Raw genomic sequence first — 25,007 nt, 5'->3', positions numbered from 1 at the left:
TCAATGTGTACACTTCGTATTGATGGTTAATAATGCTCGCCTCATAGAGTGCAGAGAAGGTGCCTACCAGACTCTCTGTGGTGGAGGGCCATAGGAAAAATGGAAGCAGGACAGCCACAAATTGATGTCGACCAGTGGCTTAATGTGAATTGTTCTGTTGTTTCTTGGATGTGGTGGCAGTTTTTAGAGACTGGAATTGTATCCCAAAGACGAGGGCAGTGCCAACCATGTGCGACATCAGAAAGAGAGGACCTGTATTTGTCTGTAAGGACATGATGGTACCGCCTTAGTGCTGCACAGCAATTGGCATCTGACCTCGCAGCATCCACTAGACGTGTCATATCGAGGCAAATGGTGTACAGAAAGGTTCGGCAGAGTGGCTTTTGTTGTCAGAGACCTGCTGTATGTGTACCTCTGATGGGTCTTCATAGAAGGGAATGTCTAGAGTGGCATCATCAACGTGTCACTCAGGCATGAGTAAAGTGGGACATTACTCTTTTCACAGATGAGTCCCAATTTGGTCTGGAGAGTGAGTGATTCTTGACGGATTCACATCTGGGTGGAACAGGGAATATGGTTTCAGGGCCCAAACATTGTAGAAAGAGACCGATATCAAGAAGGATCCCTAAAAGTGAGGGCAGGGATTATATTGACCACTCAAACACCTCTTCATGGAATTCTACTGGTGGATTGGCAAGGTTGTTGTGAGGTGCTGAGGGGCCCAGACTTTGTATTGATGGATAATAATGCTCAACCTCATAGAGCACAGGTGACTGATGTTTTCTTGGAAATGGAAGATGTTGTGCACTTGGTGTGGCCTGCTCGCTATCCCGATTTGAATTCCATACAACATGTGTGGGATACATTAGGGAGACAGTTTGCATCAGCATCCATCAGCTGCTCTCAAAGACGTGCAAGCAGCTCTGCAGGAAGAATGGGTGCTTTTGCCTCAACATGAGAATGACAACGTCATTCACAGCATGTCCCATCATAGTCATACCTGTATTGGTGCCAGAAGTAGCCACACCGCGTACTGAGCACATTAACCAGTTGTCAGAATGTGTGCACACATCAGTTAACTAAGAAAAAATTAAGAACATTTTTGTCCACCATTCTGCATGTTGCAGTGGTTTACTTTCTGTTTTCTTTACATTGTCTCTACTCTCAACATGAGAATGACGTCATTCACAGCATGTCCCATCATAGTCATACCTGTATTGGTGCCAGAAGTAGCCACACCGCGCGCTGAGCACATTAACCTGTTGTCAGAATGTGTGCACACATCAGTTAACTAAGAAAAAATTAAGAACATTTTTGTCCACCATTCTACATGTTGCTGTTCACACTGTTTTGCGGCAAAATAAGTGCAACCTTGCAAAATTTCCGTTTGTTGCTTTAGTTTTGGACACCAGCATATATTAGCTCAGAAGTACAGAATTTTTTTAGGGAATTTAACATATTATTTTGGTCAGTTTCATTTTTGTAATATTTATCTAAAATACTCATAGGTGTATTTGTAATTGCTAATTGCCTTGTGCCATCAACAGGCCTTAGAAGATTTTATATGGCAAGCAGCTGACTTGCTCGATCGCCTTGATGATCTCCAAGAAGACTTAAGTAGAAATGACCTTGCAAGTGATATTGCAGGAGCAAAGCATGGCATTGATGTGCACAATGAAATGAAGAAGAAGATTATGAAAGCACCTGTAGAAGAAATTGATCTCATTGGTCAGAGACTTTTGCAGAGGTAAGACTGATACTATGATTTTATTTCTTCAGAGTTTACTATGCAGAAATATTATGTTAAGGTCTTAAATTAGTACATTTCACTGAACGTTATTGCAGTATGTAGTTAGGTGGTTATATGACTATCTTAATGAAAAAAGAATCTAATTTCATTTTCAGCGCATACTGTCATTAAGATTCTCTTAAACTGTGTACTTGTTTCTTGGATGTATGTTCTTAAAATATGTAAAAATTCTACTTGATATGAAACATTATTTTTTAGCTTTACTCTTGCCCAGCATCCGAGTAAGTGGTCTGTTTCATAGGGGTATTGTTTGATTATCTATGGAGTGTCACAGTCATAAACTGATGTAAAAGAAGTCTGCAATAACTCACCACCGTTTTTTTTTGTTTTTTTTGTTTTATTATAGATCAAAATTCTTTCATTTTGATTTTCATATGATCTTTAATATTATCCGTATGTTTGAATCAGTTAGTGATAAAAATAACTGCACAGAATAAACATTTGTTCACTTTAAGATTAAACTTCAGCTGTTTTCCATTTCAAAGTGTTTTATTCATTTATCTCTGGCCTTACAAGGATTTTAAAATTGTGATAAATAAGGAATAGAAAGAATGAACTGTATGAAAGTAAAGCAACTCTAAAAGCAGTAAATAATTATAATATTTCAAAATCAGAGGTAGAGGCTTCAGTGTGTAATGCTACCAGATTATTGAAAATTTTTGGTAGTACAAAAAGCTCTGTGAACTGTTGTCAGAATGATAGTAAAATTCACATTTTTTGCACTGAAAAGTACATGCCGTATCTTTGGCACAGCATTTTCAGCTCAAATTTATATGTATAAGGATTACATAAATATCCTGTAGTGGATCGAAAACAATTTAAGCCGTGGAGGATTTTAGTGTTACTCCATTTGTTGCAGTAATTTTAGTGTAGTAGATTTGGTGATGCTGGCAACAGTGGTCATTGTAGTGGCAGAGGTGGTGGTGGTGGTGGTGGTGGTGGTGGTGACATCTGAACTTTTTTATGAGAGCTGGCAAGTGGTGTATAGCACGTGGCAGCTAAGTTGATGGTATTGGACAATTGTTGAAAACAGTTGAGGATTGATGCTCATAGCCTTCTGATTTCAATTCAAATGCACAAGATGTTGAGAAAATTATAGAAGTTAGAGTATTAAATTCATGGGATTACAGCATAATAATAAACTTTACTGGGAGGACAGTACCACATAACTGTTGAAGTGCCTGAATGAATCTCTATTTGCAATGCAAATGTTGTCAGACATATGTGATATAAAAATAAAAAAGCGAATATACTATACCTACTTTCATTCCATAGTGTTATATGGGATTCCACATCCATGAGGACCACTCCACTTGGAATCTGTAAGAAGATACCTCAGAATATTTATTTTTCTTTGTAAAAACAAGGGCTATTGTTTTTTTATGGTCTGATAGGTCACAAAATTAAAACCACACTGAGAATCTGATGAAGCTTTGTGCAGACATGTTGCACTGTGTCTGCAGTATACCCGTCGATCATGTTACTTTGCTGCTGTTAATTTTGAGTGTGCAGTAAGCACGTAAACATGCCTAGGACAGTAGTGTCTCCCACCAAGTTTGAAGTGTGTACTGTCATTTGCTTTCTTCATGCTGAATTGTGCAATACAGCCAAAATTCATCAACAAATGAGTAGTGTGTAGGGTGAAACATTCATGAGTGACAGCAAAGCGTGGCAATGGAGCAGGAACTTTGAAGTAGGATTTAGTGTAACATATTTCATTATGAACTGTCATGGAACACTCTTAGGGTCTTCAATAATTGTAAGATATTCACATGAATATAGAGAGAAAAAATATAATTTTAAGTTAACTGAGCCAGGGTGGAGCAAAACACTGTTGGCAGGCTTCTGTTTACGCAGAACCAGAATATATGCAGGAGTTGAACCTCCTGTGGGCATGACTGGTGAACAAAAGTTGTCACTCTGTGTGGTGGATGTGTTCAAATGGTTCAAATGGCTCTGACCACTATGCGACTTAACGTCTGAGGTCATCAGTCACCTAGAACTTAGAACTAATTAAAGCTAACTGACCTAAGGACATCACACAAATCCATGCCCGAGGCAGGATTCGAACCTGCGACCGCAGCAGTCGCTCGGTTCCAGACTGTACCGCCCAGAACCGCATGGCCACTCAGTGGGTGTGTTGTTTCATGCAGCTGCTGATGGAAGGTGTTGTGATGGACCACCAAGAAATAATCACAGAGGCTGCATTAATGGTGAACGTTATGAAAAATGTATTGTAATTGCCCAATCTATTGTATATGGACAAAAGAGAAAGAACAGTGTGGTGCCCATTTAAAGCACATATTTTTTAATGGTTAATTTGACAATATATATTTCAAATGATGTAAATCTGCTGGTTATGTGTGCTTCATATTGTTTGAAGAGGGAAATTAGCTCTTTTTTTCCAGCTAATTCAGGAAATCTTCTGGAATGAGGAACCGAGCAATGTGAAGAAGATTATTAGCTGGGAATGAATAGTAGAACCAATTGTACGAGATAAAATTATAGGTGACTATAGTATCCCAAAGGTAGTAGTAAGCAAATGGAATCAATAAAAGTCGTGTGATATTCCAGGAGGATGCATGTAACTGGTAGGTTTGACATCTCCCTGTGGGCACCAGACACATGATAAGATGTTTGTGATGCAGTGGTGAGAGAAGGAAGCAGGTATCAACCAGTGATTGTTTTCAACAAGTGGATCGGGTGATTCAAGCAAATCATCCATTTACAATTTTTGTGTTGGGTGAATCATTTCCCAAAATTTCAGTCAGCTGTCCACATCATTGTGAGAGACCTCATTACAGCAAACTCTGTGCAAGATGGGTTCCCAAGATGCTGTCTGATCATCACAAAACACAGCGAATGGGTGCTTCCTTAACATTTCTCCAATACTACCATGATGACACACAATTTTTTTTGAATAAAACTGTCGCATGGGACGAGGCATGGGCCCATTTTGATAATGGAGAAACAGAAAATCAGTCCAAACAATGGACAGATTCTCATTCCTTGAATAAACTAAGGGAGTTCAAGTGAACCTTCTCCATCACAGAGTGAATGGCAACTATATTATGGGACCTAAAAGGAGTTTTCTTTGTGGAATTCATGGAACATGGCACGAGCATTACTGCAGCTTCATTCAGTATGACTCTTCAGCTTCTGTGAAGGGCAATTCGGAACAAGTGAAGAGGAATGTTGTCGGTCACACACTGCAGCTGCAACAAAGACAATCATGCAGTGTTTTTGATAGGAAGTATTTGATTGTCTACCATACAACCCAGACTTGGCTCCTACTGCTTTTCATCTCTTCACTCTCAGGAAACGCTGACTAAGAGGACAGCATTTTGGTATTGACAATGAGCTGCAGACCACCATAGAGAATTGACTGTAAGCACAGGTGGCTGCCTTGTATGATGAGGTTATTAGAAAGTTAGTACAGTGCTACAACAAATGTCTTTAAGTAGGGTTGGGTTGGGTTGTGTTGTTCGGGGGGGAGGAGACCAGATAGCGAGGTCATCGGTCTCTTCGGATTCAGGGAAGGATTGGAAAGGAAGTCAGCCGTGCCCTTACAAAGGAACCATTCTGGCATTTGCCTGGAGCGATTTAGGGAAATCATGGAAAACCTAAATCAGGTTGGCCGGATGTGGGATTGAACCATCTTCCTCCCGAATGCGAGTCCAGTGTGCTAACCACTGGCCTAAGTAGGAGTGGCAGCTTTCTAGAGCAGTAGCTGGTAGGTGTACGTAAATATTACAGATTAAACATTTTTTAATTTTCACTGTGGTTTCCATTTCATGACCAGTTGAACCTTGAAAACAATAATAGCCTTTATAATTATTATACAATCTTGTTATTCTGACATGTTCTAAATCATGGGGGACCTCCTCACTATAGGTCTTTGGGAACGAAAGTACATCTGCTCAGATATAATTGACGGGCTGCTCAGTATTAAAATGATCTAAACTGAAAAAAATGATATTTATTAATGATTTTGAAAATTTTGTTTTATTTTTCCATATAATTACCATGTTCTTATAAATGTCTTGACAATGGGAAAAAGCTACTTCATACTGCCTACATTAAATTTAGCTGCCAAAGATTTTAGGCACTTTATTTCTGAGATTCAGTTCCTCATTTTCCTTGCACCATTGAGATGCAAGACAGTTTCTTAGGTATCTGAAGAAATGTTAATCACCAGGTCAAGGTCGTAAGAGAATTGAACAAAAATCTCCAATCAAAATTTTTTAACTGTTTAAGCAGTGCATGATTTTGTGAGCATTTTCACTGCTCATTGTTAACCCAGTTCTCCATAGCTTAGAGTTACAGCTACAGTCATAATTCTCAAAACAAAATCACCAGAAACTCCTTAAAATCCTGCAGGAATATTGCTTCTTGTAAAGTGACATTTTATCTCACTTTGCATTCATGCATTCAGTAAGACTGCCAGTCTGGATACAAGACTGTCACTTTTCTGCATATGAAGATAGGCCTTTCTTAAACTTATAATACAGTTGCCTCACTTTTTCTTCACTCTTTGGATTCATATGTTTCGTATAAATGGCTGTGAAATTCAGCAGCAGTTGTATCTCATCTTGTGTTTAGGAATCTGATCTATAATTAGGTCTGGCAACTAGTGGCATTCATTATTATCACATTCATTTTATCCCAGTGTGTTGCAAGTGCATAAACAATGAACTGTTCGCAAAATAGTTGTTACAATTCCATCAGACCATTTAATGTCAACACATGTGTGAACCAATCAGCAAAATCACATTTCTCATGTACAGTAGGCCATTAATTTTGAACCATGTCTCTCATAACATGCAATCAGTATAACAAAAAAACATATATGTCATGCAAAATTCATAAACATATGACGAATGATAATAAAAATTCAATACAGTTCAGTACAATACAACTCGAGAAACACCTGATGTTGGGTGAGTTACGTATACAGCAAAGGTCATTTTGTGAGTTAGTAAGGGATTAAGATTTAGATGATGACTAGTAGCCAACACAGTGCTTTGATAAGAGTCATAATATGTGGCAATGAAAATGAAGACAGATAATTGTTGTGATCACATGACAGTGCAACTGTATTCCTGATATGATTCGATTTGCAATCTATTCCTAAGCTAAAGAATGTAAAAAGAAACAAAAATCTTGCTTTTTTTTATTTTTGAAAGTCATAAACATAATTATTCATTTTATTCATTGTTATTAAGTTTTTTTATATTTCTTGTACAAATATTTATACAAATAATTTACCTTGAAGTATTGAGTTTTTCTTCGTGCTCAGACTTTCAGATGGTGGCAGTTGAGAAATATATGTATACTGACATAAAGATAATACTGTGGATTGCTGCTGATTTTAATAGTCTTCTCAATGCTTATGTATCAGGTTATCTGGAGATTCAAACAGTGGCTATGATTCCGGATATTCTGGAAGAGACAGTGAAGCCAGCTCAGTTGTAGCAAATCCCGACCTCCAAGCCTGTGTTCCTCAAATATTGCAGAACTTGGAGGCAGTCCACTCTTCCCAGCAACACCTTTTACAACTGTGGCATCACAAAAAACTGAAACTAGATCAGTGCTTCCAGCTGAGACTATTTGAACAGGACTGTGAAAAGGTATTGTAATCATAGTTTAGCCTACATTACATTTTGCCCTCTCTTTCTTTTCTGTAAATATTCATGCAAGTGTTCATTCTGTATGTGTATTTTGTGCTTTGAGCAGGTATCATTGGGTATTTGCCTCGGTGTTTATGATAGATGCAAATACAGTGAGGTATCCCATAAATGGGTACATGTTCAAAAATGCATTATTTTTACTTTTTCTATTGAGGACATGTTGTGTATGTTGGCATGAAGCTTACAAGATTTATATTCCCATGCTGGTAGGTACCACATCTGTGTAGTTCTGTATCACAGAACACAGGTTCCCCCCAAAAGTGCTATTATTATGGCCATATTAGAAGTTCATTCACAGGACTTGTAGTGATTGCTGTTTGAGCAGAACAGAACAGAACAGGACTGGAGATGTGTAGGGCTGTCCAGAATTCCTCACAAACAACATTAAGATATGCCATAATGGTTACAATGCAAATTTTATTTCTTTAGTTGACAGTTGAGTTGTATACTGTATGCCTAGTATTGTACAAATATCATCAGACAAGTAACCATTATCATAGGTGAGATGGAGTTTGCATATTATTTTTCCATCCTATCTGGTGTAGGCAGAATTTCCTCTTTTTCTGCTGACCAGTTTTCTGTTCACCTAGGGTTGAGGATGGTTGGCCCACCTAGTTGTTAAAGTGCAGAAGCACTGTAACGAATAAGTATGAAAAGACTGCATGCAGAATTCAGGTTTGGAGTCAGGGGAGGGGGGTCTTTTTGTTCAGTTCCTATTTGAGGTAGGAAAATGGGGTAAAATGTTTTTAGTTTGGATTGGACCAGTGGCCATTTGTATAGTCATTCAAAAATCTGTCTTTCTGTAACTATGTTACATTATATTAAGCAAAGTTTGAATGATGAACCAGAGCTGGAAAATTGGTTAATTCATTTTGCAAAAGATTTTAACTGGCCTAAAATTAATGCTCAGTTAATTACACCATCTGTGTATGCACCATACAGATTTTAATGTGCAAAAAGAGTCATCCTCATTTGGATTTTATGGGCGAAAACAGTCACCCTTAAATAACTCTGGACTGGAGTGAGACTGAGGGCTCCTTTGTAATTAACATGCAAAAAGCACATTTTTCATGGAGGGTTTTGAAGCATGCCACTTGTGTGCTTCAAACTTTTACAAATTGGTTCAAATGTTGCATAAAGGTACACACATGGATAAAGTCAAAACGATTTTTTTTTCCATCCAATAATATTTATACATTATCAAGATATGATGTTGTGAAGTTGATCTAAACATGGTAAGGAAAATTCATTCTTATGTGAATTGAATGCACAGAAATGGTTTAAAGTGAATCAAATAAATAAAAAATGCATTCTTATGATAAAACTGAAAACATGCTTCATTTGGATTTAGTGAGTTCCTTTATGCGTACCACTTCTGTGTTATTTGTGCAATGGTTGGCGGCCTATTCTTTTATGAAAGCTTTATCCAGTGACATGATGAAAGTATCATGGTTTGGAAGACAATAAAAAACCTATACCAGATCAGTCATCAGCCAAGTTAACAAAAGTCTATATTGATTGCCAAGTGAAGGTGGTATAATGTCAAAAATTATGATAGAGTAAAAGTTGGGTACCGAAATGAAAAATATTCCTATCATAGCACAGAAAAGGCAAATATGTCCTGGGCTGAGTTAGGGTTGTAAAAGAAGGGAACTAGCATTTAAACTTAAATGTCTTTGAAGCTGCCAGGTAAGTCAAAATATCATGACATATTCTTTCTTTTTTATTAGTTAACCCCACGTCTACAGTGCAGTGACCTCCAGCTGTAAGGTGTTGGCACAGCTGCATCTTGCAGTTTGTATGCTAAAGTCCCTGACTGTCTCTCTGTGCCCAAAATCCAGAATATTCACCAACTGTAGTAAAAATATGTAATATCATATAGCTGAAGAGCATGCATGTAATAGGTATAAAGGTCTTTCTGGAGGAATAAAATTTCTGGTGATGGATTTGTTCCTGCAGAACACTAAACTAAAATTTTTTGGTTTGGATGAGGGTGGATTAATGTAACCAAATGTGGGGGTGCATCTACAATAGGAAGTATCTCAGAGTGGGGATGCATGCATCCTAAACTTTAATGACACATTATGTCATATTAATTGACATAGCAAATGCCATTTTGGATAACACAATGACATGTGTCATGTTATATAATATGACATTATGTATCGTGTCACTTTACTTGACTTGATGCATTATGTTACATGACATGAGTATTAATACTAACAAGTGAGAAAGCATAAATATGCAAGATGTTTTGATTTAAATGTCTCTGAAGCTGGCAGATAAATTGAAAAGCTAGTTCCATTCTTTTGCAACATTAACTCTGCCCAGCACATACGCTCTTTTTTTTTTTTGCGCTGTGATAGGAGCATTTTGCATTCTGGTTATAAGGCTATGTTAGTGATCAGTCAACAATATTTTCTAGTTTCCTTCTCTGTGGTTTTTCTTGTCTGGTAACAATACATTAACAGACCATCATGAATTGATTTCCGCTTCTATACCATTAAGATTGACTGTGTGTGCTAATGTGATAATTAGTGTGGGAGAGCATATGTGATCATATGTTGCTCTATAGCATGACTCCATTTTATACGTTTTAATGCATTTGTCTCACACAGTAAGTGTAAGGGTGCTGGTAACAACAATTTTGAATGCCTTAAACAAAAAACAACTACAGTCTGCTCACATTGGTAGACCTAAAGTGCTTATTTCGCCAGGCCTTATTCTTTCTTTCATCATCAGTCATAAGTACACACCATTGTAAATATACTTGTACTCATTGCATGTTAGGGCACAGTGATTAGCGTGGGTGTAAGAAATTTGCAAGTGAACTCTTGGAATGTGGGGAAATGATTACCAACACTGATGATCAGAAGCTGTTACTACTTGCGAGTGGCAAGGCCAAGTGCTTTTGGCTAAAGTTGACTTTGTGAGTATATAGGCAGTTGACAGTAGCATGCATAAATTTACATAAATGCTGTGCCTGGAGTATTTGATAAATCAGCAGCTTAGTAATGTAAGAGAATGACCAATGCCTTTTTTCACAGTTCTTGTTTTTCTCCATTTTTATATATGTATGTAAAATAATCTAGTAGTAAGCTCACCTGATAAAAAATTAGTTACCCTAGTGTGCACTCACAGGTGAATAGCTAAGCCTTTACAGATGATGGAGTCAAGTCACATGCTCAACTGTGCACGCACTGCCCCTACATGAGAATAAGGCATTGGAGGTCAGTGAGACACTTATTTTTCAAGTGGACATTGTACGTGAATGTGGGTAAATGTCAGGATGTGACAGAGTGGCAAAAAGGGGAAATCTCGTTAAGCCATCCCATGGCCATACGGTACGTGAAATTGCTGAATTTGTCAGTGTTTGGCTACCGACTGTTCAATGTGTCTAAGAGCAGTGATGTAACACAAGTGCCCACGAAACAAGTCAGAATTGTGGTCGGAAAACATCCTGAGGGGACTGGAGGTGCGTTTCATGGCTTTTGAACCAAACCATTTGTGTTGTCTTGGCCACTGTGGAAGTAAGCATGCACACAAATAAGGAAGGAGAAAAGCTGTGATGGCCAATGGCAGGAATATAAAACGATCTGTACATTAAACTTTCTAATCAATAGGACACTTAATTTCTAAAAAGGAAAGAAACTAAACTTCTTGTTATGAGGTGGCTTCCTGTGCTTCCTACATGCAGTTACATTTCTCTATTACTACTTGCAGTATGGAGACTAAGAATTGTCTTCCTATTACTCAGTACTGATGCTCTCGAACTGGGGCTGACCAGTGATGAGTGACTGGTTCAGTCACTGTTGACGGAGGGGGTGTGTGTGCTGTATTCCTCTGGAGTGTGCCACTACCTGCTCTTTCCACTGGCATGCGGATCAGTGCCTTCTTGATGCCATTTAAAAGCACTGCACTGGTCGGTGTACAGTCGATGCTTTAGGACTCCACAGTTTTGGGACCCAACAAGAATTGCTGCAGGTGACGAATGAAGGTCCATCCCAACTCGCTAGCAAGAGAACATTATGACAGAAACTACACGCTGTGAACATTTGGAGTTGGTCACCTCGAAAGAGGCCATTGCTTAAAAAGGCACATAAAGACAACACCAGAAAGTTCATCAGGCTGGAAGAATATGTCTGTTTTTCTGAACTTTCCCCCATCCTATTGCATCTTGATTGACCTGCAAAATCATCTGACTTGCGCCCCATGGAACATCTGTGCTACTTGTTGGAACAGTGAGTAAAATGCCAACATGAGCAGCCTCACAATTTGGGGAAATTGTACAATCAGATCAGCGAGTGGCCTAACCTGAATGTCAAGTAACTGTACAACCTTGTGGACTCACTACCTATCAGAATCCAGGTAGTTATAAAGTCCAGGCACAAAATTACAGTTTATAATGATTTCTCTAGAGGCAACTAATTTTTTGTCTGGTGAGCTTAATTGCCAATATTATCAGTGTTATTAGGTTATCACTGTCTCTCAGTCACAGATTAATACAGGAAGCTACTGTCCAATTATCTACATCCTTTTGTTCACCTGCAGCATACCACAAGTGACCTGTGCCTTCAGCTACACAATACAGCACCTCACTGCTCCAGAATTATGTCAGAATGATTTGAGGAAGAGTCGACAAACATGGGGCGCTTACATGAACCCCAGGTCACGTGATCTCAATCCTATTGAGAGAATTTGGGACACATTTGAGTGAGACTTTTGATCAGTGGTTGAACAACCATAGTCTCACAGACTCCATGCCATGGAGCATTATTGTTATCATCAGAATGAAAGCAGTGCTACGTAATGCTTGGGAAATGTCTTTAATTCAGTTAATCATGTGAGAGTATTTCTCAGTTGCGAACAGATGAGATGACTATTATTGGAAGAAGAAATAACAATTCAGGGTAACCAAGAATCTTTGATGCCACAAAATTGCTTGCTTTTTCACTGTTAGTGGTTGAATTGTCATTTGTGGAATCAATGACACAGTTCTCTGAACTTAAATAGTGACAGCTATCCATCTGAATATTCTTACAGTATGATCATATTCGTTGAAATAATCAGCAACCAGTGGCATGGAAGAAATTTTATTCCTTTACGGGTTTAAGGCACCTACTGCCCTGTTCCAGAAGGCTATAAGTATCACATTATTGGTGAGTGTCAAAACTAAGATGTATGCGGCATATTGCTGTGGTCATGTCGTTCATAATGCCTGTACAAAAGTTGCTTAAGGAAACCAAAGAACAACATGTGGTTCATAGAGCTTGCACAAAAATGATATAAGGAAAACAAACAAGAAGTTGTTGTTTGGCTTCTTATACCATTTCTGTACAGACACTATGAACCATATGAGAACAGCAATATGCTGCCTACATATTACAAATAATGCAATAATTATAACCATTCGAAGAGTAATACTAGATGTGTGAAATCAGTAAAAGAATAAAATTTCTTTTGTGCCACTGTTTGCTGATTATTTCAACAAATAGAAATACAGTTGCTAATGATGGATAAAGTGCTAAGTATGATCATACATTTAATCTAAAATTCAATGAGTATTATTTTTCATTTTCTTAACATTATATCTGACACTGTTTCTCTTAGTTCCATTATTTTTTATCCTTTCTTACATAATTTTTTTTATCTGATTATTGCTTTCATTGTAGTTTTTGAAGCTGTTTGAACCCACTACCCACCCCATGTTTCGTACCTAATCTTTTGTCCACCACTCTAGACAGCAGTCTGTTCTCTGTTACTATGTTAGGCATATTCCTTCTCGCCATTCAAACTGCTGATGTAATTATTGTATTTGGCTTGCACTGCAGAGAAACTGTTAAAATTTGTTGAACATTTGAAGTCTTTTAGGAGTCAGATCTGTGACTGCAGAGTGACTGGCGTGTTTATTAGTCACAGGCATTCTCATCAGTTGAACCTCTTATACAGCTAAAAATCACTTCATTGTTAAATGCAGTCTGTAGCCTTTCTATGTGTGGAAAGTCCACTCCCTAGTTCAAAGGTGCCAACCAGAGGAGTAGGCCAACTCTTGTTCAATTGAGAATGTCCCCCATAAAACCAGCAGATACCTGCTCATGCCAGTGACTGCGACATTTCTCAAGAAATAATTCCTCTGACAAACCATCTGCATCAGCCTATAAGATACATATGCAAGTCAATTTATCTATTGCTTCATTATACGTTAGTTTCGTCACAGTTTTTGTGTATCTCTTGCCATTCTTGCAATGCTTTTCATTACTAAAATTTGTTAGTGTTGCCTGAATGGTTACTTTTAGCTCATACTACCACAACATGATGAACAAAAATGATTTATATGTAGATTTTCTCTACTCATCTAGGATTCAGAGTAAGGTTCAGTGTTCTATGCATAAGTTCCTTAAGAACCTACTGATATGCATAAATCATTGAACTGTGACTTGATAGAGAGAGGAGATTTCTACTAAGGTATTACTGTATTAGATACTTCTTGTGCAAATTATTTGAGTGTGTAGATTCAAACACTGGAAACTAATATTAGCAACATGATGAGTACTTATGCTCATTGTTTACAAGTATCTATTCTTACAATATGCAGATCGTTTTTAGTCTTCTGTAATATGAAGCGCAAATTAGCACAGAGATAAACAGGAACTATTACTGTAGTTCAGGAAGTAATGGTTTTTTTCAGTTGCAGCTTCCCTGATGATTATGTTGTATTCATTTACATCGTACAGAGGCACAAATGAAATTAATAGTTTGTTAATTATTGATGCTAAACACTATACTGATTAGTTCCTGAGAGCTGCATTAGTGTGTTGATATGTACCTGGACTCTGTGCACACCACGGAAGCTTCTCCTTTGCTCCTTTGTGATGGGGTCTGAGGAATGCCACAAAGGAATGAATAATTAATAAAGACTAACTCTGAAAGTGCTTATACCTGCATGTTAATTATTCGATCACAAATATTTCTATGACTGGAGTAATGCCTCAAAAACTCTTGCATCAATGTGGTGGCCATTTCAGTCCATTCATACTTTCTGAAGCATCCTGTAGCTTTCAGAAACACATTGTCATTTTTACATATTGACTGATATATGAAATGTTACTTGAAATCGCATAAGATAGGTTAAGATAGTAGTATTGTTTTTGATTCTGATACTGACTTTGTTTTGCAGATGTTTGACTGGATTTGTCACAACCGAGATGTGTTCCTTATGAATTATGTTGAAATTGGCCATTCCTACAAAGTAGCGAAAGAGCTGCAAGAAGAACATAATCATTTCACTATGAGTTCCATGGTAAGATACACCACCAAGAATAATGTATGTTTAGAACTGTATAAACTCATCAAAATCGAATCAGCTTGAGTCATTCAAGAACTCAATTTTTTGTAAGATTTTTGAAGTTTTCCCAAAAATGTTACCAAAACAATATAATAATATTCTGATTTACCTAATGCTATTACATGAAAATACTGAAAGTAGTGATCAGTATGATTAATTGTAATGAAGATTTGAACTACTCAATACTGTGTTTGGTATGTGAGTTCTATTTACAAGTGACAGTCAAATGAAAATGAGACACATGGAAAAAGTTAGTAAACTGTTCACTATTTAAGAAGTAATTGTCATAACCATTAAAAACATTTATTACACTGTGAGACAAGATGGTCAATGGGTTCATGGAAGAATGTTTAAGGTTGCCTACAGAATGATGATTGTACCGAGGTGTGCACCTCTTAGTCCAAAGCAAATTTACTGCCGCAAATATCTTTCTTTAGGTCTCCAGAAACATGGAAAATGCAGAGTGTGAGACTAGGATTGTATGAAGAATGTGTAGAGGCTTCCCAGTGAAACTGCTACAGTGGACACATCCTCCATACAGTCCTGATTTCTCCTCATGTTTATTTCGATATTCTTGGAATCCTGAAGAAAGAAATTTTTGTGGCCATCGATTTTCTTTGGATGAAGGAGTGTATGCCTGGGTACTATCATGGTTCTGTAGGCAATCACCAACATTTTGCCAGGAAGGCATTGACCATCCTGTCTTCCAGTGGGATAAAGTGTTAACAATTATAACAATTACATTTGAAATAATAACCAGTTTATTACTTTTTTCAGTCTGTCTTGTTTTCATTTGACTGATCCTTATACCATGTGTAATCACTGTTTGATTATATATAACTGGAGTACCAATCAAGGAACGTTTCTACAGCAGTCATTAGGGGACTGTTCACTTATTTGACAAAATTAATTGTACATTTGTCTTGCATGGAGGATGACATACCAATAATAAATAACAATGTAAATAAAAAGATATGTACCCTTAATACAGTCAGAAGAAAGGGTAACTACTCCTACAGTCAACATCACAACTGAGGGCTGAAGGAGGAATACCATTTACCTCACCTATCTTCACATTACTCTCTCAATGTCAGTAACAAATCTTGTTAAAACAATTGGAAATCCTGGATGCATTAATGACAATATTATGAAAAAGATAGACTGCTACCCACCATATAGAAGAGGTGCTGAGTTGCAGACAGGCCCAGCAAAAAGACTGCCAAAAACGTGAGCTTACAGCCAATAGGCCTTCTTCTAAGGCAGACAATACACACGTTCATGCAAGCACTCTACACACACGCACACACACACACACACACACACACACACACACACACACACACGTGTGCGCACGCAAATGACCACTGCCAATGGCCACTGAGGCTGCTCTCACATCCCAACACATTCCATCAAAACACATTCCATTGCCAATATTTGGTGAAATGATGTATTACACATTGTTTGCTGGCCCACTGTGTGATGTGTGGGAACCTTTTGTGAATGCAAACCAAGGTTTATATTTTAAAATGTGGTATTTATAATGTGTGCAAGATGTCAAGAAAGTTATTGCTTCCCTTCTTTTTATGATGAATATCTCTCCAGCAATGTAAATCACCAACTACAAATCTGTATACGAAGTTCTCATGTACCCCTTACAATCTCTCCCTGGAAATTTATTTGCAATCCCAAATTTTTGTTGATCTTTTCATTTCATAACTTTTATGAAAATATAACTAATAGAATACAGTGCACATTATTTTGAATTATTTACAGTGTAAGTAACATAAAAATTGAAAATAGAAAAAAATATATTTTCACAAAGAGGCTCAACCCCACGATCCTTGGAATATCATTCTGAACTCTTTATGCTGCGCCAACAAATACCTAGAACTGATGCTAACATAAATGGCTCATGCCTCATCTGATTTGGGGCCTGACTTCGTACTGACCTTGGGGAAACTGGAACATATATGAAGGTGTTCATAGTTGTTGAAAGTGCGTTGAGAAGTTTGGTGAAAGATGTAATAAATTATCAAGATTAACTGCTCAGTATACGAGGTTTGTTTTTTAAGTAAGGGCCGTTTTTATTTTTTAAAAAAGATACAAATAATTTTGTAAAAAAACTTTTATTTTCTGATTCTACACACTTTTACCTATTTTTCTACATAGTTGCCTTGTTTATTTAAGCACTTGTCATACCGTACAACTAAGTTTTTAATTCCCTCTTCAAAGAATTCGGCCGCCTGCTCCGACAGCCAAGAGTTCACGGCCGCTTTCACTTCATCGTCGTCATTGAAGCGCTGCCCGCCAAGATGGTGTTTCAGGTAACGGAAAAGGTGAAAATCGCTAGGAGCAAGGTCGGGGCTGTATGGTGCATGGTCCAAAACTTCCCAGCCAAAAGAATCAATCAAATCCCGAGTCTTTTGAGAGGTGTGAGGCCTAGTGTTATCGTGCAGGAGCAAAACTCCTTTTGTCAGCATGCCGCGCCTTTTGTTTTGAATTGCTCTGCGGAGCTTCTTTAGAGTTGCATGGTAGGCATCTGAGTTGATTGTCGTTTCTCGTGGTATAAAGTCCACTAGCAAAACACCGCGCCGGTCCCAGAACACAGTTGCCATAATCTTGCGCTTTGACAGCGTCTGTTTGGCTTTGACATTGACGGGTGAGGTTGTGTGTCGCCATTCCATCGATTGTCGCTTGCTTTCAGGAGTAGTATGGGATACTCATGTTTCGTCTCCAGTGACAATTTGACTCAACATGTCATCCCCTTCTTCCTCATAACGAATCAAAAAGTCCAATGAAGTGGCAAATCTCTTCCCTTTGTGGTCCTCTGTGAGGAGTCTGGGTACCCACCGAGAACACAGTTTCTTAAAGTTTAGGTTTTCAGACACAATTTTGTACAAAACCGATCTTGAAACTTGTGGAAATTCCAAAGAAAGAGTGGAAATTGTGAATCTTCTGTCCTCACGAATCTTTGTTTCGGCTGCAGCCACCAAATCATCAGTGATCACAGAGGGTCGGCCTGAGCGTTCTTCGTCATGGACGTTTTGACGGCCATTTTTAAACTCTCTAACCCATCGACGCCTTCACTCATTGCATTCAAGCCATAAACTTCTGTTAACTGACGATGAATTTCTGCAGCTGATAGGCTTCTCGCGGTCAAAACTCATATCACTGACCGTATCTCTCACGCGGCGGGCGATTCAATAATCGTAAACATTATAAAGTGGCACAGCGATGTGTACACGTCAGCTACAGAGCTGCAACTTGCATCAGTGTGAACGGGAAGGATGCCGGCAAGTGGCGCGTAGGCTTGTTGCGGCGTCCATGCGAACTACGGGACTATACGCGCGAACAGCCCTTACTTAAAAAACAACCCTCGTAGTTTTTGTTGAGCTCAGTGCTTTTAGTATAGCTAGATTGCAATTTTTTGAAGTCTCAGAAAAGAAATGTGTGTCCATTGGTGAGTGATACTTCTTTACAGTACATGTAAACTCTTCACTTGATGAAAATTTCTTCTCCTCAACACTTTTTTTTAGTTAAGTAAGAGAAAATAATGACATGGAATTAAATGTTGGGCGTAAGGTGGATGGAGAACTATTTCAAAACCATGGTCGGGCACCTTTGCTATGACAAGGATTGATGTGTACAACATTTATGCTCATCAAAGTTGGTCATTTCTGGCTTGATTAATTATGCAAACAGGTCAGTGATGTTGGATAATGCAAGCCAGTTACTGTTTTACAAAAACATTTAGGTGTGCCAATGATATAATTCTGTCTGAGGCAGCAAAGAACTTGGAAGGGCAGTTGAGTGAAACGGACAGTGTCTGGAAAGGAGGATGTAAGATGAACATCAACAAAAGCAAAACAAGGACAGTAGCATGTAGTAGAATTAAATCAGGTGATGCTGAGGGAATTAGGTTAGGAAACGAGACACCAGAAGTAGTAGAGGATTGTTTATTATTTGTGCACCAGAATAACTGATGATGGCTAATGTAGAGAGGATATAAAATGTAGACTTTCAACAGCAAAAAATACAGCTCTGAAGAAAAGCAGTTTGTTAACATCAAATATATATGTCAGTGTCAGGAAGTGTTTTCTGAAGATATTTGTGTGGGGTGTAGCCATGAATGGAAGTAAAACATGGACAGTTGACAGTTTAGACAACAAGAGAAAAGAAGCTTTTGTAATGTGGTGTTACAGAAGAAATCTGGCGATTAGATGGGTAGATCGCATAATTAATGAGGACGTACTGAATAGAATTGGTAAGGAAAGAAATTGGTGGCACAATCTGACTAGAAGAAGGGATCGGTCGATAGGATACATTCTGAGACATCAAGTGATCACCATTTTACTGCTGGAGGGACGTGTGTGGCATAAAAATTGTAAAGGGAGACAAAGAGATGAATACAGTAAGCAGATTCAGAAGGATATAAGTTGCAGTAGCTATTTGGAGATGAAAAGACTTGCATAGGATAGAATAGCATTGACAGCTGCATCAAAACAGTCTTCAGGCTGAAGGCCATGACAACTACTTTTTTACCGTTTTCCAAATAGTGAATCATAATGATACTCTGTTAATACCAAAAAACTTTCACCATTACGTTCCCGTCAACAGACTATCCCCCCCCCCCCCACCCCCACCCCACCTCACGTACCTGTGCCTCAACAAACTCACTGTTGAGACGTAATGGCTGATACAGTGAGAAGTCCATTACGTTTTTGTTTACCTTTACTGAACACTGTATTGAAATGTCATTGGACAAATGTTTTATATTTGCAATCCGCAAACATAGACCCATTATATCCCTGCTTCTCCTTATGGAGAGATTCATTGAAGATGTATCCAGTCATTTAAGATTAATATCTGACAGTCTCATAAATTTGACATGTCAATTTTTTATCAAGGTACTGTGAATTTTGTCAGCTGTGTGTAATAGTAAACAGTCTTGACTAATCTACATCTGCAGCTTTAGCCAGTGAGCCAAATTAAGATGCATGACAAAAAGTACTTCTGATACCACTATTGTTTCCTAGTCTGTCCAGAATTACTATGGGCTTGACACTTTGGCAGGAGCATGTGGAGACATGGAAGAGAGTTGCAATGTCCCACATGGAACACACATGTGATCTTACATCTCATTCAACTCACTCAAATGGGTAAACTATTCACTTCAAGAGAAATGGAAATCCCCTGCCCAAGAGAATAAAGTTGAACTTTTCCACTTATAACTTCCGATGAACTTCCCACTGACATCGTTGAGTACCACACAACGAATAATGGAAACAATGAATAACACTAACAATGACCAATAGTAACAACAAATAATGGTAACAATGAATAACACTATGAACCTCTACAACAAAAGTCACAGGGCAAAGTGATCATGCTGGACAAAAAATACGCTGCAACTGAAGGTAAACCTTTGTATGAGGCCTAATTTCTCTGAATCTCTTATTGTGGATGTTTCACAAGATGTGTGTAGCCAGAATTGCAACACTATACCTTTCTGTGATGCACAAACATGCTCTTGTAGCATTTGCCACTGTTGTTTGTTGACCAACTCTGTAACACTTTCATGCTTACTGATAAATCATGTAATGAAACACATCATCTTCATTGGATCTTTTCTTTCTCTTACATTAAGCCAATCTGTTAAGGATCCAAGACTGAAGAGCAATTACATGTATGCCATAGTGATGCAAGTTGAATTCTACCAATGCTACAAGGAACCAAACCAGTCATACAGGGCCTGGGCAGCCAAACTTCATGGCCTTAGCCATGTGTCAAATCATTATTGATGCCCATAATGACTCTTATGCAGACTCCATGGTGCATAATGCAATTATCTGTTTAGCTCCGGACAAGGAAGTGCACCAGAAGTCTTTACTCTGTGAAAACATCCCATTGGCAGAAGTTTTGCAAATAGCACAAACTTTTGAAGTTTCTTGGGCAGCTGGTGGCCAAATTGAAGCATGGGATGATGTGGGAGTAGTGTCACAAGATGTGCCCACTAGGATAACAGATAGCTTGCATGAGGAAGCAGCAGTGATGGCAGTAATCATGACGGCACAGCACTGAGCAGACCAGGGACAGTCGAAGCAGCCGCAACTTCCACAGTGCCATGTCAGTGTTCTCTGTTTTCTTCTTGTCCTTTCTGTTTTGTCCATCAAATGTTTGGCATGTCCTAAGTGCTTTACTACTTCTAATGCATGCTAGAAGAAAGGACACGTCACCCCGAGTGTCATTACTGAAAGTTGCTCAAGATATAGACACAGATGTAAACTGTGTGACTTTAATGCTTGCCACTTCTCCCAAGCATTTATCAAGTTAAGTGTTTTTCACTAAGTGTTCCGGCTACAGATATACACAGGTGTTGCAGTGATGTTATTGAATTGTCAATCCTATATGAGTATATGCTCACCATTATTGACACAAGTCACATGGAAACTGGTCAGTAATAACAAACAGAACATTATGCTATTGGGACAATTCACGCCATCTGCCTCTTACAAGTCAGTGGGAATGGATGCATTTCGGGCCATTGGATTTTCTATCACCAATGCTGTTCACACTGTTTCCTATCAGGCACCATATTTGAATTGTATGATGAGTTTTCAGATTTTTTTTTCAGAGGGTATAGGATGTGCTACATATTTTTCTGTTCGTATTTCTTTGAAATCAGTGGTTTGGCCTTGTTTCTGTCATGTACATCCTATTCCTTTCATGCTGAAAGATCAAATGAAAGCAGAATTAGACAGACCTCAATTCCTAGGGGTGGTGCAGTCTCTTATGGGCAGTGAATGGTCGTCTTTGGTGATTGTAGTTTAGGACCCATCAGAGAAACTTCATCTCTGTGGTGACTTCAGTAGTGCAGTCAGTGCGTCATCATTCATGGATACATATTCTATCTCATGCCCAAAGGAACTGTTGGCAAAAATATCGAGTGGCCAGTAGTTTCCTGAAATTGATTTGTCTGAAGTGTATCTGTGGGTTCCTTTGGGCAGAGAGTCTTGGCAAGTTCTGGTTTTGAATACTCATTTGAGTCTCTATCAGCATTTGTGCTTTTCTTGTGATGTGGTTAGTGCCCCTGCTATTTTCCAATGATCTTTGGGGAAATTCACTACACTTGTCCTGGTTTGCATTAATTATCTGGATGATATTGTTCTCAGGGGCTCTCCATGGCCGGTCTCTTGAAAAATTTTGGCACTTAAGTTTTCTGTCTTACACCTCATGAAATCTCAGGTTTTTAAACTTTCTGTTGTTTGTTTGGTGATCAAGGTCTTGTGGGATGGGGTTCACCTTCTGCCAGATCACATCTTCACAGTTACATCTACACCTCGATCCTCGTCCATGAAGGAGCTTCAGGCTTTCCTAGGGAAGATAGCCTCTACCACAAATTCCTGCCAGGAGCAGCCACATTGGTCTACTCATTGCATGCCTTGTTGTGCAAGAATATACCTCTTTGCTGGAGCCCAGATCATGGACATGTTTTTTAAATGTGGAAATCTAAATTACTCTCAGCCCCTTGTTTAGCTACATTCTCTACAGAACAGCATATCATTGTGCCGACTGACATCTCACATTGTGGCCTCAGCACAGTCCCAGTGCACCATTATGCCAACGCCTCTGAAGGACCTGTTGCTTTTGCCTCTAAATCTCTCACTCTAGCCCCGCACCATTACTCTCAATTGGAAAAAAAAGGCTCTTGCCATAGTCTGCGCTCTCCAGAAATTTCGTGTTTTTTTTGTATGTCTCAGAGTTTCATCTTGTTACTGACCATGAACACTTGGTTTTCTTGTTTAACCATCACACTCTCTTGCCTGACAAGGCGGCACAGCACTTACAAAGCTGGGTGCTGTTCTCGTCTCACTACAATTACAAAATCCATTCTTGACCTACATCCAAACTTGCCAATGCAGATGCCTTGTCCTGGCTTCCTGTGGGTCCTGATCCCAACTTCCATCATGAAGAATTTCTTTCCTTCCATCTCAATACTGAAACGCAGGCAGCGTTCTAGCGTTTCCCAATTAAAAGTCCGCACATAGCAGCTGCCAGTGCCACCGACGCAGTTCTCTGCCATGTGCCTCAGTTTCTTCAATGGGGCTTGCTAGATAAACTGCCAGGTCAGGCTTTGGACCTCTTGTGCAACTATTTTTCCTTCTTTGATGGTGTTTTGATGTCCACAGAAGACGTCTCTCCCAAAGTAGTCATTCCCACCACATTACGGTGTGAGGTTCTATGACTTCTTCACTATGACCAATGGGGAGTTAAGCACACTAAACTCTTAGCTAGAAGACATGTTTTTTGGCCTGTGATTGACAGCAAAGTTGTCCATGTTTTTGCATCTTGTGAGCAGTGTGCCTGACATCAGGCAGCTCCCAGGACATATCTGACCCCCTGGCCCACTCCATGACAGCCAAAGGTATGCATTCACGTTAACTTTGCTGGTCCCTTCTTGAATTTCTGTTGGCTCTTGGCTGTGGATGCATATTCTTTTTCCATACACTCTCTGGTGTGAGTCACATTGGCAATTCATACACTTTTGAGGGCTTTTCTATTGAGGGCTTTTCTATTGAGGGATTGCCGTGTACCTTAGTTTCCAATAATGGGCCTCAGTTCATTTCTCACACCTTTCAGTTGTTTTGTTCCCATCATGGCATTTGTCATGTTACGGCTCTGCCATTCCACTCTCAGTCAAATGGTAAAGTGGAATGACTAGTGCGTACCTTTAGGTTCCAACTGAAAAAGTTTGTAGTGGATTCTTCGCTGGATGACACCCTTCTCCATTTTCTGAGCACCTCTTGCTTCATGCCAATGGGGGATCGGAGCCTAGCTGAGTTGCTCCATGGCCCGCAGCCATGCACACTCCTCCACCTTCTCCGGCCTGCACTGCATGTGCCATGGTCGAGTTTGTCCAGCTTCTTCACACTGGAGCCCGCCACCCTTGGGAATGCCCACATCCATGTGTGTTCTTGCCCTATATTCCAGTGCCTCCCCAGCATATAGTCTTGCCCCCTCTATTGGCACTGGCTGCCACGACCTTGGATCCAATGGTTGTGTGTCTTGTCAGGCTGCCGGTGTCTCCTCCATCGCCTGGGTGCCCACTTCACATGAGGGAGATGTGTGCTGTTTCCTGCTTCTAATGCATGTGAGTTGAGTGCACCAAGTGCAGTATTATTGTACATCTGTACTCAAATCAACCGCCAACAGTATCACCATGGGCTAGCCACTAGAGACCACCAGTAGGAAATGTGCACACAAAACTGTCTGTAATGTGCCATCTACCAGTGACTCACACTTAATACGTGTTGAGCAATGCTGACTGGCTCTCTCTATGTTCTTGTAGTTTGTACCACCCACATCAGCTGTTCTGTGTCTTCTTATGTGTGGAGTCACAGAGGCTTATATCCATTATTGTTCAGAGGTTTATGAATAAAGCCATATTTGTGTTACTTGGATTGGTTTTGTGTATTACTTTGTTACCACACAAACTATTACAAGTATCTCAATAGCAACAATAATGCTAGAGAGAAATTAGAAATTTGCTGTTGTTATGATAGTTAATGCTTTGGCACAATATTTTGCTAACTGTTTTAGACGTATTTGAGATGTTCTATGAATGGAGATGTCAACTAATAACTAACATAGTTAATAGGACTTCTCTCTCTCTCTCTCTCTCTCTCTCTCTCTCTCTCTCTCTCTCTCTCTCTATACACCAAAAATGTTTGTTTGTTGCCATGCAAAACCAAAAACAGTTTCTATTTTAATTCACTTAATCTTTAATTGTTCTTCCTGTTCCTCACCAGTATCACATCTTCATAGTGTCAAAATGTTGCTTCTGTTCTGTTTATGTGAACAGAAACACTATTTACAAGCTTGGTAAGTTATGGGTTCACTGCACAACAAAAACTTCTGGCTGGCTGCAGCTACGCAAAGAATGAACACAGTGAAATGCAGGAATTCCATGAATAAAGCCCAAGTCCATTGCACTGCTATAAAAAAAATCTAGCCAGAGTCAAAAATAATCCAAGTTTACAGCCTGAGTATGACACTGGCTTGTTATCACTGTGCAGGCAGCTTTATCCCGCTCCAGAGACCACGGGGTTGTGCCATGTGATGTGATGTGGTGGAGGAGGTTGTGTTCTCCAGTGTGTTGTGG

General features: G+C 39.1%; 1 protein-coding gene across 1 annotated transcript in view; it reads left to right on the top strand.

Moving 5' to 3' along the window:
- LOC124612449 (kalirin) overlaps positions 1–25,007 on the top strand; it is a 1,731,149-nt gene that overhangs the window by 425,503 nt on the left and 1,280,639 nt on the right. The window contains exons 5-7 of the mRNA XM_047140672.1: positions 1,548–1,747; positions 7,212–7,440; positions 14,678–14,800. Coding sequence (XP_046996628.1) covers positions 1,548–1,747; positions 7,212–7,440; positions 14,678–14,800 — 552 coding nt within the window. The remainder of the gene's footprint in view (positions 1–1,547; positions 1,748–7,211; positions 7,441–14,677; positions 14,801–25,007) is intronic.

This window comes from Schistocerca americana, chromosome 4, assembly GCF_021461395.2.
Source record: "Schistocerca americana isolate TAMUIC-IGC-003095 chromosome 4, iqSchAmer2.1, whole genome shotgun sequence".
Classification (NCBI taxonomy): Eukaryota; Metazoa; Arthropoda; class Insecta; order Orthoptera; family Acrididae; genus Schistocerca; species Schistocerca americana.
Note: the sequence above shows the minus strand (reverse complement) of the source record. Positions and strands in the feature narration are given on the sequence as shown.